This window comes from Oryza sativa, chromosome 10, assembly GCF_034140825.1.
Source record: "Oryza sativa Japonica Group chromosome 10, ASM3414082v1".
Classification (NCBI taxonomy): domain Eukaryota; kingdom Viridiplantae; phylum Streptophyta; class Magnoliopsida; order Poales; family Poaceae; genus Oryza; species Oryza sativa.
In genome coordinates, this window is record NC_089044.1 from 16365643 (window position 1) to 16379739 (window position 14097).

Consider the following 14097-nt stretch of genomic DNA (forward strand, 5'->3'; position numbering starts at 1 on the left):
TTGACGATGAGATTTATGCATGATTTCTCTTTCTTTTTTTTTAATGATCAGCTCGAGACGGCACGATGATTTATTGAATAGAATATGAAGAAGTTACAAGGCTAGTACCCCTATAAAGCAATAGTTAGGAAGGAAAAAAAACACTACCATGCACCGCCAGCACCTACACATAATCAAGGAGAAAGCTAGCATCAGACTGGACGCCACTAAGCGTGATCGATCGCCGCTAAACCAACAAGGCCGTGAGTAGTAGTAGTTTGGCTGTTGCTCTTGGTCTGAGGCATATATATGAGAACCAACTTTTGTGAGCATATTGTGCATGCTTGAGCTTATGTGAAGCCTCTTCTCTCCTCTCTAGAGTGCATTACTTACGAATTGAGAGTGGTAGAGGCATTGTGCTTGTGCATGCGATTGAGCTTTGGCGCTTGGTAAGAGTTAAGTGGGTCTTGACTTGTTACTCTTAGTGTTTGCTGACATCTAGAGGGCTTGGTGGCGGTTGTGACCCAGTGACCTCTACAAAGGAGTTTGTAGAGGAGGCCCGGTGGTTGACTGTGAAGGTTTGGAGCTCACCTATCCAGAGATCGGAGAAGAGATACCACTAGTGATCGAGGCTTGGGAGACTAATTCAGGACTGGCTCCCGCCTTGCCTATCCCTTGACGAAGGGGTTCGGAGGCTCGGTGGTTTAAGTGGTGAAGTTGGGCTCACCTCAACAGTGGCGTAGGAAGCCAGTAAGCTTCCGAATTCCAAACATCGGGTGAAAAAATCTTCTGTCTCTGGTCTCTTTTATTTAATGCCAATTTACTTTGAACAAGAAGATATATGAAATTGATGTATACATATTGCCCCGAAAAAAAAGATAGTATATATATATATATATTCAAAACAAAAGCAGTATGTTATGATACTACTTTTATCATGGCAAAATAGCCATTTTCGTCCCTAAACTATCGCCCGAGGCTCAGTTTGGTCCCTGAACTATCAAATTGTCCAATTTCGTCCTTCAACAATTGATTTCGAACTCAATCTCGTCCGTTCCCCTTGATAGCACGCCACGTGGCCAGCTAGACATGCGAAATGTCCGTCCTGCCCCTCGCTCAATTCTTTACATGTTGGATGGCTGACGGCGTCGTCCTCGTCTTCTCTGTTGGTGCGGCTTCTGTTCGTCGTCGTCGCCGCCGGGGAGGAAGACCCACTAGCCGCCGGTCCCCAGTTCTCTTTGCCTCATCTGCTTCATCCATTCTATCTCGTCCATCTCCCCCATCTACTCGCTCCTCGTTTCCTCCCCGATCTGGTCGCTCCATTGTGGAGGCGGCATCCGTTGTGCCTGTATCCCCATGGAGCATGGGTCCAGGGAGGGGAGAGTGAGAAGGTCGATGCCAAGAATGGGAGTAGCGCCGAATCCCGGAGCATCGAGTTCTGGCGCTCATGGAGCTGCGCGCGCGGTGGAGGTGAGTACAGAGCTGTTGGCGCTGGGGCTAGGGTTGATTTGAATTGGGGATTGATTTGTTTTTTGATAAAAATTCGTCGATTTGGTGCAGCTTGAAACATTGCTTGAAGAACATTCAGAGGGGATGCTGGTGAGGACAGGGCTTACATGTCGGCATGGATTCTTCCCAATTTTGTGTTGTTGTTGGTCTGGTCCAGACACTGGAAGAAGGTTCCTGGCATGCTCCCAAGTTGAGCAGCCCTGTGATTTCAAGTATTGGATCGATGAACAATTTGAAGGTAGAGCAAAAAGGGTGATTCAGGACCTAGTTTCCATGAGGCACAGCATGTCGGAGCTGTACGAACATTCATCTAGACAATGGGATGATATGTATGCTGATCGACAGAGAGTAAAACAACAAATTCATGAACTAAAATGTACTATTAAAGAACAAAGAGAGTGCATTGTAATCTTAATTTGTTTTAGCATTGTAATTGCTTGTGGTATATGGCTCATTGTGTAACCACTATTTGAGGCAATGTGGAATGAATTGAAAAACAATTTTAACATGTCTTATGCTCTTGTCCAGAAACAAATTTAACATGTCTTATGCTCATGGTTTTGACATAACAAATGCAAGCGTTCATGACATCATGACTAACTGATACAAAAGCATTATTGCTTTGGGACTATATTTGGCAAGCTACATCATCTTGTTCTTGAAATTCAGCAGCCCATTTTTCTGTGATGAGCTGCTTTGGGCAGATACTGATCCACGACCAAGTGAAGTTGAATGGATTTTTGCAGAGGCATGCCCACCTTTTACATTGATTGTTGCCTTTGCAAATGAGCTAGCAGTCCCAGCATTGGTTTCAATGACAACAGAAGCACTCCCTCCAGCAGATGCCTTCGCCGATGCTTGAGCACTTGACTTCGCAGATGCTTGAGAACTCTCTCCAAAAGATACCAGTCTTCTCTTATGGCCAGACTGTAAACAACAAAGCCAATTTAGGCAAATATACAAATTACTTAGGCTATAGCATGGACATGTCATAATTATTACTAACCTGTATAAATGATGAACCCTCAGGCATCTTACTCTTACTTGATGATGTCGCTATGGATTTTCCTTTAGTTTGCTTCGACTGTGCAGGTTCAATTTGCAATGGGCTTGAGTGACTTGCATTGGTGGCGGGAGGATTATATGACTCAGCGTGTTCTTGCTGCTGTACAGTACATACCAAGTTAGTAAAATGAGTAAGGAATGAATATAGTGCAGCAAGGGGAAAAATTAAATTCAGTAAACACCATTTTCACACAGCATGTCCTCGAGTTGTGACCATAATTTCCACAGCGACGACATCTAATTTTAGTACCAACTTTTGATGACTTGGTTCCAGATTTCACTGGCTTTGAAGGGTCTTTTCTCCTATTTTTCTTTGGTCGGCCTGGCATCTTTTTTACTCTAGGAGGCAATGGTTTGGGATTCGGAGACACAGGCCAAGCCGACTCATGTTCCACTGGCTGCAGTACATGTTGGTATGTCTTCTTATATCTCTCAAGTGAGAAGCACTCATGTATGCAATTGTTAGGCTCTTGTGCCATTTTGAATAGGGCAGCACAAGCATGTTGGCATGGAATCCCAGAGACTTGCCAGTACCTACAGGAGCATGTCTTGCTTGTCAGGTCTACTGTGAACCTCCATTTTTTGTCTCTCACTTCAAATCCAGCATCACCATTCCACAAGACATGACAGAACTGTGTCCTATGCCTAATCTTGTTGAATTTCCTGATAATGTTAGGACACACTGTCATAGTCCACCTCTCACTGTTACTCCTATTTTCTTGGATTCTTCTAGTCACTTGGATCCTAATGTCCTCCAGCATAGTAATAATAGGCTTGAACCTTGATTCTATAATCCAACTATTGAATGATTCACTCATGTTGTTGTCAACTGATTCACAATTTGATCCAAGTCTGAACCAAGCTCGAGACCAATGAATAGGATTTGTTTTCTCCAAATCCTGCCATCCACGAGGAGTTTTTGCAGCAAGCTTTCTCTTGTAATGGTTAAACAACTGCTCATTAGGTGCTTTTGCAATCTTCCAAAACCTCTTTTGGTACTCCTGCAGCCTATGTTTCTTTCTCCAGTTGGCATATATGTGGCGTGCACACATCCTATGCTCAGCAAATGGAAACAATGTAGATACTATGCTTAGCAGCCCCTGCATAAAATGGACACAAATGATTTAACCATTTTATTTTAATGATTAAAAAAGCCTCTACATAAAATGGACAAAAATAGATAGAAATTTACCTTCTGTTGGTCTGTTATAAACACCCAGCCTGCTGCTCCAACAGGTATGTTGATGTCTTTCTGAAGATGCCCAAGAAACCAATTCCACGAGTCTTTATTCTCATATTCCACAACAGCCCATGCAATTGGATAAAGCTGATTATTTGCATCCCTGCCAATAGCTGATAACAACTCACCTTTCAATGGCCCCTTAAGGAAACATCCATCAAGCCCAATTATCCTCCTACATCCTTCTAAAAATCCTCTTCTACATGCATCAAAACATACATAAAACCTCTGAAACACATGGTCCTCTTCCTCTGGGTCAAGGGCAATATGCACACTATTTCCAGGATTACTACGCTGCAACTTCAGAGCATAGTCAAACAGCTTGGAATACTCACCAGTCTGAGTATCCATTATTTTCTTCATTACATGTGTCTTTGCTCTCTTAATCATTGTGATTGACACATCCACTCCCATGTCCTCTTGTACTGTCTCCTTCATTTCTCTAGCCTTCCAAGATGGATTAGCCTTGATAGTACTCTCATACCTATCACATATCCTTCTTGTAGATAACCTTTTATTTTTAAGCTCAGGACAACAAGCATGGTTGGGATTATAAGTTACAATCTGAAACCAATCACTCCTTGAGTTATGGGAAGCATATAGAAGCCAAGGACAACCTTTCCACCTACAAACAGCCCTAATCCTTTTCTGCTCATTCTTCACATATCTGATATTTATCTTCTTCTTCAGAGCATACCTCTCTATAGCATCCTTCAATTGGTCCTTTCCTCTAAAGCACATGTCAACTGCAAACTGTGGAGTATCAGCGAAACTGTCAAATATTGGGAACCTGCACTTCCTTCTTGTAAAGACACCATCACTGTCCTCATCGTACGATGCATCACCATCTGAATCAAAGTATTCAGCACCATCTCCACCTTCTAAGACCTGATTATTACCCAATGGAATATCTCCACCTTGTATGCCATCAACCTCAATTGGATTGTCTATTGGAATATCTCCTCTCTTCTTTACTTCTGACATAAACTCTTTGTATTTGGTTCTTATCTCTCTAACTTCATCATCTTCATCACTTGTGAAACCTGTAGCATCACAGCCATCACTCTCTGCTTCTAAATCTTCTGCTGCTTCTTCATTCGGACTATCCTGACCATGGGTTGGACCTTCCAAACACAGCATGTTATCGCCCTGAACAAATTTGTCCCTATTTTGGATAGTTTGTTCCTTGACAATAGGTTCTGCATGATCCAAATCCATGATATTATCATCTTGAAATAGGGCAAATACATCCTCATCTGCATACTGTGTTCCAGATTCTTCATTCCCACCCATATCAACTGATTCGGTGTATATATCTACTGTTGTAGCAGTTCCCAGCTCATGAATCATGTCCAAACATGACTTGTCATCTACAAGTAACCTCATACCACTATTCAATTCTGCACCAAATGGCAACCAGTACATCCTAACAGATTGAGGAAAAGTTGTGTGATCCAATAGGTGGCCTTCAAGTTCAGGGATAGAGATCTTGTCCTTCTCTATGTGGGACACTCCACAATCCCCATTGCAATACGACATCTTTGACTCATCAAGAACAAATTCCCCATTAAAATGAAATTGAACTTCCAGTACCTCAAATTTAGACATTGCTTCGTGGCCCTATAGATCAACTATATGGTCAAATTTAAACATTCTACAATGAAATCAAACTCAAGTGCAAAACTAGTGAAGTGCCACTCATCTTACCTTTGCAGCACGTCCTCTCCTCTTCCTGTGTCTTGGTTGCCTATGAGCAGTCCGTCTGCCCAAGGACAAGGGCACGCCTCCACCAGGAGAAGGGGTGCGCCTCCACCCCTTCGAACACGCCGTCGTCCTGTACTGATCTCCGCCCCAGCCCCCAAGCCAAAACCCTAACCTACCTATGTAGCTGCCATGACGAACAGAGAAGACGAGGATGAGAGGGAGGCAACGGGGAGCCTGAAACGCCGTTAGCCATCCAACATGTAAAGAATTGAGCGAGGGGCAGGACGGACATTTCGCATGTCTAGCTGGCCACGTGGCGTGCTATCAAGGGGAACGGACGAGATTGAGTTCGAAATCAATTGTTGAAGGACGAAATTAGACAATTTGATAGTTCAGGGACCAAACTGAGCCTCGGGCGATAGTTTAGGGACGAAAATGGCTATTTTGCCTTTTATCATCGATGGAAAAGGAGTATAGTTGTTTGAAAAAAAAAGTGGAAAAAGTAGTATCTATCCCAGAAAATAGTGCATCGTCGGCTTCGTCGCCATCAGCACGGTGTGGCACCGATAGCAGGAAGGGAGTAGCAATTAGCAGCTGGCACCGTCGCCTGAAATCGACCAAGGGACGAAGCACGCTGACTAGTGCAACGGATCGGCTACTCGGCTGCGCTTGGATGAAGAAACGCCACGATCATTCATCTCTGCTTCGATCTGATGCATGGTTGGTTCTGCTAGCACGCCGCCATGTCGTGCCGTCGCCGATCGATTTAAAAAACGGCCGCAGCAGCCGGGGGAGCGCGAGTCTGTAAGCAATAGAAATAGATTAATGGAAGAACTAAACAGAAGCTTCGATCTCCATGCATAAACAAGAAGCAAAGAACAGGAAAGTACGGAAGGACATGGCAGCATAGAATGTTACGGTGCCCATCTTCCTGGCTTGATGAGTTCGATTACTCCGTTGCACGCCCGGCGGAAGGCACCACTATCGCGGCGCGCGGACGGCGCCGGTACACCGAGGCACAGCCTAGAGTCACAGCAGAGCAGCCGTCCGGCGAGGGTGACTAGCGATCGACGGGATGAAAGAGACACCGCGCCGATTGGCAGCTGGGAACGCGGTAGATCGAACTACCGCCGCCGACGAACTTGCTATTTATTAATGAAACGGATCAGTATTGTTGTGCCTTCCGATTAGGCCGGCCGGGATAATTCAGAATTAATAGAATTTCTTTTCAAAAAGAAAAGGATCAAACGGGTTTAATATAAAGACCCGGTAGGAGGGTGGGATGGATTGATCGGTGCTTACCTTTGATGGACGGTGGATTAGAGTGGGAGTACATACACCTGGGTGTATAGAAACATTTTCCAATATATATATATATATATATATATTCTACATCCCTCCCCTAAAATAACTATTTTACACCTCCCCTTCTATGGGTCAAACCCACCTCCCTCACTCTCCCTAGGGCCCAAAACCCCCCTCCCACCTCGGTCAAAGCCCCCTCCCGCCGGTCAAACCCGAGTCAAACCGCCCATTGACTCTCTACCCCGCCCACCACTTTGCTGTTCACGTCTCGCAGGACTTCCGCAGTAACATAACGGTTATTGTGCAGTAACATGACAACTTTCTCGCAGTAACAACATCGAAAAATAGTCATGATGGATCTAGTTCTCGCAGTAACAACATCAAAAAATAGTCATGATGGATCTAGTTTTGTTAAGTATTTTTTTACGAACATCATGGTGCAGACGGATTAGAAAAATACTATATAACCTGAGAGATATTGCTCTCTAAAGATTGAGATTTACTTTTTTTTAAGTTCTTGTCTCACTGTAACGGCGTAGTAACGCGACGATCAATATGCAGTAACATGACTACTTTCTGCATTACCAACGTTATAAAAGCATTTTTGTCTCGATCATCGTGTAGTAATATGACTATTGTCTCGTTGTAACATCGTTTTAAAGTATTATAGTGAAAACGGTTCTAAAAAATAATTTGCGATGTGAGAGATATTATTTTTTAAAGATTTCAATTCTAAAAATTCACTTATACTAAGCTTGCTACTACGTATCTTTGTATGGATAAAGAGAAGTACTTTTAGCACTTGTGTTAACTTGTGACCATGCACATACACTTTTTTAGCACTTGTATTTTATATAAGATTGAGATTTAAAAATTTAGCTATGCGCAAGCAGTGGTACTGTAGTAGTACTGTTACTACCATATGTTCTCTGTTACTGCAATTTCATCATGATGTTACTGTAAAAAGTGCAGTAACGACCTATAAATTTTGCAGTAACGGCCTATAAATTTCACAATAACGTATCGTGTTACTGCAGTTCTGCGATAATGTTATTGTCGAATCATAATAATAAGGTATGATTTCCTACAGTAACATAACGGGTTTGTGTTTATAAAATTTGAACAGATATACAGGTGAATTGGTTAGGAGAGTTTGTTATGAACCATGAGATCATGGGTTCTAGTCTTGAATTCAGCAATTTATTTTTATTTTTTCTCAAAAAAGAAAAGAATAGGTGGAAAAATAAGAGAAGGGAGGGAGAAGAAAAAAAAAGAGGGAGAAAGAATAGGAGGAAAAATAAGAGAAGGGAGGGAGAAGAAAAAAAAAGAGGGAGAGATCGGGAGGAAGGAGGTTTTCTTTAAAAAAAAAAGAGAAAAGAATAGGAGGAAAAAATAAGAGAGAGGAAGAAGAAAAAAAAGAGGAGAAGGGAGGGAGAGATCGGGAGAGAGATCGAGAGGAAGGAGGTGAGGCGCGTGCGCCGGGAGTGGGTGGGGCCGTGGGGTCGCCGGGAACTGGGAGAGAGCGAAGGGAGGGAGGGGGGACGCGCGCCAGGACAGGGTGGGGTCGCCGGGAGGGAGGGGGGCGCGCGTGGGGACTTGGGGGGAGGGAGGGGTGGGCTGGATCGGGAGTTGAGGGAGGGGGGTGTAGAATAGTTATTCTAGGGGAGGGGTGTATGTATATATATATATATATATATATATATATATATATATATATATATATATATATATATATATATATATATATATATATATATATATAGAAAGAAGATTGGGAAGCATTGGGGGTGGGATGGGGGAGGAAGGTAGCAAGATAGCTGTGATACAAAGTATGGCGATACATAAATAAAAGAGAAAATCCCCTATGAACCCATGAAAGTTCACCTAATCCCTTCTATACCCCTGAATTTTGCTCAATCCCTTACATACCTCTGAATTTTAGTTTGGATCCCTTTCATGCTCTTTCCGCTAGTTGACCGTTAGTTGACCATAAAATTCTTTTAAAAAAGTCCATTTTGCCCTTTGCTATGAAGAATCATAATAAATTAATGAAGTACATTGTTAGAATGTAAAAATTTATTGGATGAGACTATTATATTTATGAGTCTGTGATGCACCATATTATTTGTGACAAATTTACTTTTACATATGATATAAAAATTTAATACTTATTTATTAGTTATTAAAAGTTTTTTATGTAGCATATGTGTTTTCATAGTAATACAACATATTTGTTTATTACTATCAGAACACATATGCTAAAAAAATAAATAAGTATTAATTTTTTATGTCATATCTAAAAGTATATTTATCGCAAATAATATGGTGCATAACTATCTCATAAACATATTAGTCTCATATAACAAATTTCTATGCTCCAGCAATATACTCTATTAATTTATATGCTTCTTTATACCAAAGGGCAAAATGGACTTTTTCATAAGAATTTAACGGTAACTAACGGTCAACTAGCGGAAAGGGCATGGAAGGGATCCAAACTAAAATTCAGGGGTATGTAAGTGTCACGCCCAGAAATTTAGCCTAAATTTCCAGACTATTTTGTGTATTAAATCCCTGTTCAGGAATCAGCCAAGGTATATAAAACGACAAGTAATAAACAGTTCCAAACGTAAATAAAGCGTAAATACTTACAGAAGAGGCTCTTAGTCCTCACACCAAAAAGAAAGCAGCAGCAGCGGAAAAAGGCGATCCTAGCGGGGATTCAGCTCCACTCCACAGGCAAAACTCAACTGGGTCTGAGCCTTGGTTCTCTAACTCCATCTTCAGCTCAGAAGCACTACACTTTTGAAAAGGGGGAAATAATAGCAAGGCTGAGTACAACCACCGTACTCAGCAAGCCACACCAAAGATGCAGACGTGCAAGGGACACAAAGATGGCTTGAGGCTATTTGCATAAAGGCGGTTGTAAAGCATTTTATTGAGCAAATCAGTAAAACGGTTGAGTCATTTAAGGTAATATTAAATCTCCACTGATCAACGCTACACCACGTTGAACAGGCCCAACCAACCCACATGAACTACAGTGCATTGGGGCGATTTATTAAGTGTGAGACTAATCACGGTTGACGGAGCTCGAGGCTCCTCACCGGGAGACCGCGCAGGCCCCCCTTTGCCGGTTCGGCCGGGGGCTTAGGGTGAGATCCCAAGCTCTCTCTCTCTCTCTCTGTATGTGGAAGGATCGTCAGCCAGCAAGAAACGCGAGACACGGACGATCTATACAGGTTCGGGCCGCTCGGAAGCGTAATACCCTACTCCTGTGTTTTTGTGGATTTGTGTATGGACAAGTTACAAAGTGTGAGCCCACCTCTCCCTCGTTCTATGCTCTGAATCTGGAAAGAATCAACCCCCTTCTCTATGGGCAAGGTCCTCCTTTTATACTTCAAGGGGATACCACATGCACCCTTCTCTTTCCAAACTGGACTGTTCTTTTTCTCTTTAATGGGCGGAGATCGGTACGGTTTCCATCCGGGAGCCCTTCTGATGGGACAGCCCACACCTACCTCCACTCCCGGCGGAGACGGAGATGACGCGGGATCGTGGCTGCCCGTTGCTGATGCGACCAGTGTCAGACCGGTCATTCTTGTCCCCCACGCGTCAGTTTAACAACGTGCATGTTTGCCCTTCTTCGAGTAACACCTTGCCTGTAATGGTTAGGATGAAGCCTGGTATAAATCTAACCAGGGCTAACGTGCCATCTCTTAAGGTATAACACGCTAGCTCCGGTTTGAGACGAGTGCCTAGAGGCTTTCGTCTTGACGGGATGGGGCAAGGCGTGCGTCAGACCGCCAGTCGCCACCTAACCCTTGATCTGACCGGTCTGTGACTGGTCACAGACCGGATAAAAGAGCGTGCTGTACTGCGCTGCATGCAGCGTGACACGCTTGACCAGACTGCAATAAATGCTGTTAGGTGAGCACAGCTGTGCTCACTTATCCCATATATGTGGCGCAGACTTCCTTAAGGGGTCGGGGTGCCCCGGCCCTCGGGGCCGGGGCAAGCGCAACCCGACCCCCCCTCGGGGGAAATCAGGAGGAGGGCGGACACCTCACCCTCGGGCCCGACGTCCCCGAAGGTGCCAGGCCACGTGGGCGATTGCGTCTGCCTCAAGCCTCTGGTCATGATACTCCCGGTCCCATATCACCGACAGTAGCCCCCGGCGTTATGCCAGAGCAATTTCCCTTCCCAAGGGAAGCGGTCAGGTGTGACGCCACCCCTAAAGCCTGGTGACAGGTGGGACCGGTCCCCGTAGTTGGGCAAAATACCCAACGGTCTCAATCCATGCACATTGGCATTAGTAACTTTGGTTGTCCATAATGGGCGGTCTATTCAAGACTGCCACACCACTTGAGCAGCGCGCGAATCTGGGTGAGCAGATTTGTCTCACCCGGAGATACGGTAACGCCGCTTCGGTCGGCGAGCGTAATTAACGCGCGCACGATACAATCCATTTTGATTGCCACAACCGCATATCCACTTCATGCGCCATAAGCGGGCGAATGGGATTAGTGGAAGCGTGGGCACGGGAAACGAGGGAGCGAGATAGCGAGATACGAGGGAGCGAGGTAGTGGGCGCGAGAAACGAGGAGCCAGGCCCAGCGATGGCAAGGGTATAAAAGCATCGAGGAAAGGATTTGCTTCCTTCCTTTCGCCATTGTTCCTCTTGCCTTCGCCGCCTGAGCTCTAACTCTTTCTCTGCCACGCCCTACTTTCGCCACACGCGCTCGTTCTCAATCATCTCTTCCTCCACCGCCATGGCACGGGGCTCTGCTCTGCTCGACGGCAGTGTATTACCGCCTTCCCGCATCGTGAACGAGAGGCACGCCGGACTGCCGCGCCGCTTCATGCCGGAGTCCGCCACCGGTCGGGAGATAGTGATGCTGGGCGAAGGGCGCCCGGCACCAGACTACCCGGGGCGGTCCATTTTCTTCCTCCCCTTCGCAATGGCTGGGCTGGTCCCGCCATTTTCCTCTTTCTTCATGGATGTCCTGGAGTTCTACGATCTCCAGATGGCGCACCTCACCCCCAATGCGGTGATGACATTGGCCATCTTCGCGCACCTGTGCGAGATGTTCATTGGGGTGCGCCCCTCTCTTCAGCTGTTCCGGTGGTTCTTCACCGTGCAGTCGGTGTCACCGCCGTCGGTGGTTGGCGGCTGCTACTTCCAGCCGCGGGGGCCGGTGTTGAACCGCTACATCCCCTGCGTCCTCCGCAAGAAGTGGGACGACTGGAAGAGCGACTGGTTCTACACCCCCCTCGCCAACGAAGCGCGCCTCCGACTTCCAAGCCAGCCCCCGGCGCAGGTCTCCAGCTGGCGGGCGCCGGTAGATCTGGGGGAGGACTACGACGCCGTCCTCGACCGCCTGGCGGGCCTGCGATCCCAGGGGCTCACCGGGGCCATGGTGTACGGCGATTACCTCCGTCGCCGGATTGCGCCGCTCCAACGGCGCGCCCGGAGCGCCTGGGAGTACACTGGGCCTGAAGACTACATGCGGACCCACCAGGGAGCCAGATGGGATTGGGCTCCCGAGGACTTCAAGATCGTGGTCCAAAGGGTGCTGAATCTTAGCTCCGCGGAGGCGTCTCGCATTCCTCAGGAGATCCTCCCCCTCTGCAGCGATCCCGACCGCGCCTCCATTCTAACCATTATGATGGGGGTCGGGGCCTCAGAGGAGAGAGCCCCTAAGGGCCACGACGGCGCCGGCGGGGGCCGCCAGGAAGAATCAGCCCCCGGAGGGGGCCGTGCTTCTGGGCCCCGCGACGGGGGCTCGGGGAGCAACCGCCCTGCCGACGCCCGGGGGAAGAGGAAACAAGGAGGAACACCTCCCCCATCTCCTCCCCGAGGGGGCGGGGCGGCGCGTGCCAGCAGCCGGCGCCCGGAGGGGGCCGCGCCGACGTCGCAGCCCGAGGGGGAGCGCAAAAAGAAACGGCTCCGCAAGACGGGGGAGACGGAACCATGCCGGGGAAATCTGATTTCCCCTCCAAAGTGGTCATTCAACCGACCCCCTCGCAGGTTCGTCTCACTCTCATTGCAACCATCTTTCTCCCAAAAGTAAGTTTTTTTCTTACTCATTTTGTTCGTCTTCTGGTTTTTTCTTCTGCTTCAGCAATGTCCCGTCGCATTCCTCCCGCCACCCCAAGTCCGGCCGGTCCGAGGCCGAAGATCCAGCGGCCGCAGAGGAGCGGAGGCGAGAATCTGACCGGCGTGAAGCCGCAGATCGCCTTCGGGAAGCTGAAGAGGCCGCTCGGGAGGCCGCCCGGGTTCGCCAAGCGGAGGAAGCTGCTCGGGAGGAGGCCGCCCGGGCTCGCCAAGCCGAAGAAGCTGCCCGGAAGGAGGCCGCCCGGGTTCGCCAGGCTGAGGCGACAGCTGCTGCTGGCGCGTCACTTGGGCCCACTCCCTCGGGCGGCCCTCAGGCGACATCCTCCGAGGCGGCTCGCGACGAGGCCGCGGGCGCATCGCCTGGGCCTACCTCACCGGGCGACGCCCAGGACCAAACGGGCCCGGGGGACATCCCCGAGCCCAGCGCATCCTCCGGGGGGCCGAGCCGCATCGCCTTCTCTCCAAGGCGGCTCTTCTCCTCATCTTCCGTCGCCCCGCTGAGCGCCGAGCCCATTCTGCAGGCCTTGGCCGCCGCAAACACCGCGGTGCTAGATGGGTTCAGCGCCCAAGTGGAGGCCCTGCGCGCGGAACGAGCGGAGCTCGAGGCCGCATGGGCACGCGTTGAGGAGGGGCGGCGCTCGGTGGACGCCATGGTGGAGGTGGGCCGTAAAGCTCACCGCCGTCACGTCTCGGAGCTTGAAGCCCGGAAGGCGGCGCTGACGGAGATCGCTCGTGAGGTGGAGGAGGAGCGAGCGGCCGCCCTCATTGCTACCACCGCGATGATCGAGGCGCAAGACACCCTCCGCCTTCAGCACGCAAGCTGGGAGGCGGAGCTGAAGGAAAAGCTCGACGCCGCCCAAGGGGTCCTTGACTCCGCCGCTGTCCGAGAGCGGCGGGTAACGGAGACTGAAGCGGCGTCTCGGCGGCGCGAGGAGGCCCTTGAGGCCCGTGCCATGGCGCTGGAAGAACACGCCGGCGCCGTGGAGAGGGGCTTGACGGACCGCGAGGCCGCCGCTGGTCTCCGAGAGGCGACGCTGGCGGCGCATGAGGCCGCCTGCGCCGAGGAGGAGTCCGCGCTCCGCCTCCGCGAGGATGCACTCGCTGAGCGGGAGCGAGCTCTCGAGGAGGCCGAGGCCACGACCAGACGGCAGGCGGACAGCCTGTCCCTTCGCGAGGC

The 14097-nt window shown here is 48.5% G+C and overlaps 1 protein-coding gene across 1 annotated transcript; it reads right to left on the bottom strand.

Annotated features, from left to right (window-relative positions):
* Positions 1-1977: 1977 nt before the first annotated feature.
* LOC107279061 (uncharacterized) lies at positions 1978-5728 on the bottom strand. Its single transcript, XM_026020720.2, has 5 exons — positions 5501-5728; positions 3746-5413; positions 2736-3653; positions 2495-2653; positions 1978-2415 (listed from the first exon to the last, which is right to left on the bottom strand). The coding sequence occupies exons 2-5, from the start codon at positions 5399-5401 to the stop codon at positions 2131-2133; spliced, it is 3018 nt and encodes a 1005-aa protein (XP_025876505.1). The 5' UTR covers positions 5402-5413; positions 5501-5728; the 3' UTR covers positions 1978-2130.
* Positions 5729-14097: the final 8369 nt, after the last annotated feature.

Excerpts from the sequence above, each read along its gene's own strand:
- LOC107279061 (XM_026020720.2), bottom strand. The coding sequence starts at position 5,401 with ATGTCTAAATTTGAGGTACTGGAAGTTCAATTTCATTTTAATGGGGAA. Across the intron at positions 3,654-3,745 it reads TTATAACAGACCAACAGAAG|GGGCTGCTAAGCATAGTATC; the intron begins GTAAATTTCTAT and ends CATTTTATGCAG. Across the intron at positions 2,416-2,494 it reads AGGGTTCATCATTTATACAG|TCTGGCCATAAGAGAAGACT; the intron begins GTTAGTAATAAT and ends TGTTGTTTACAG.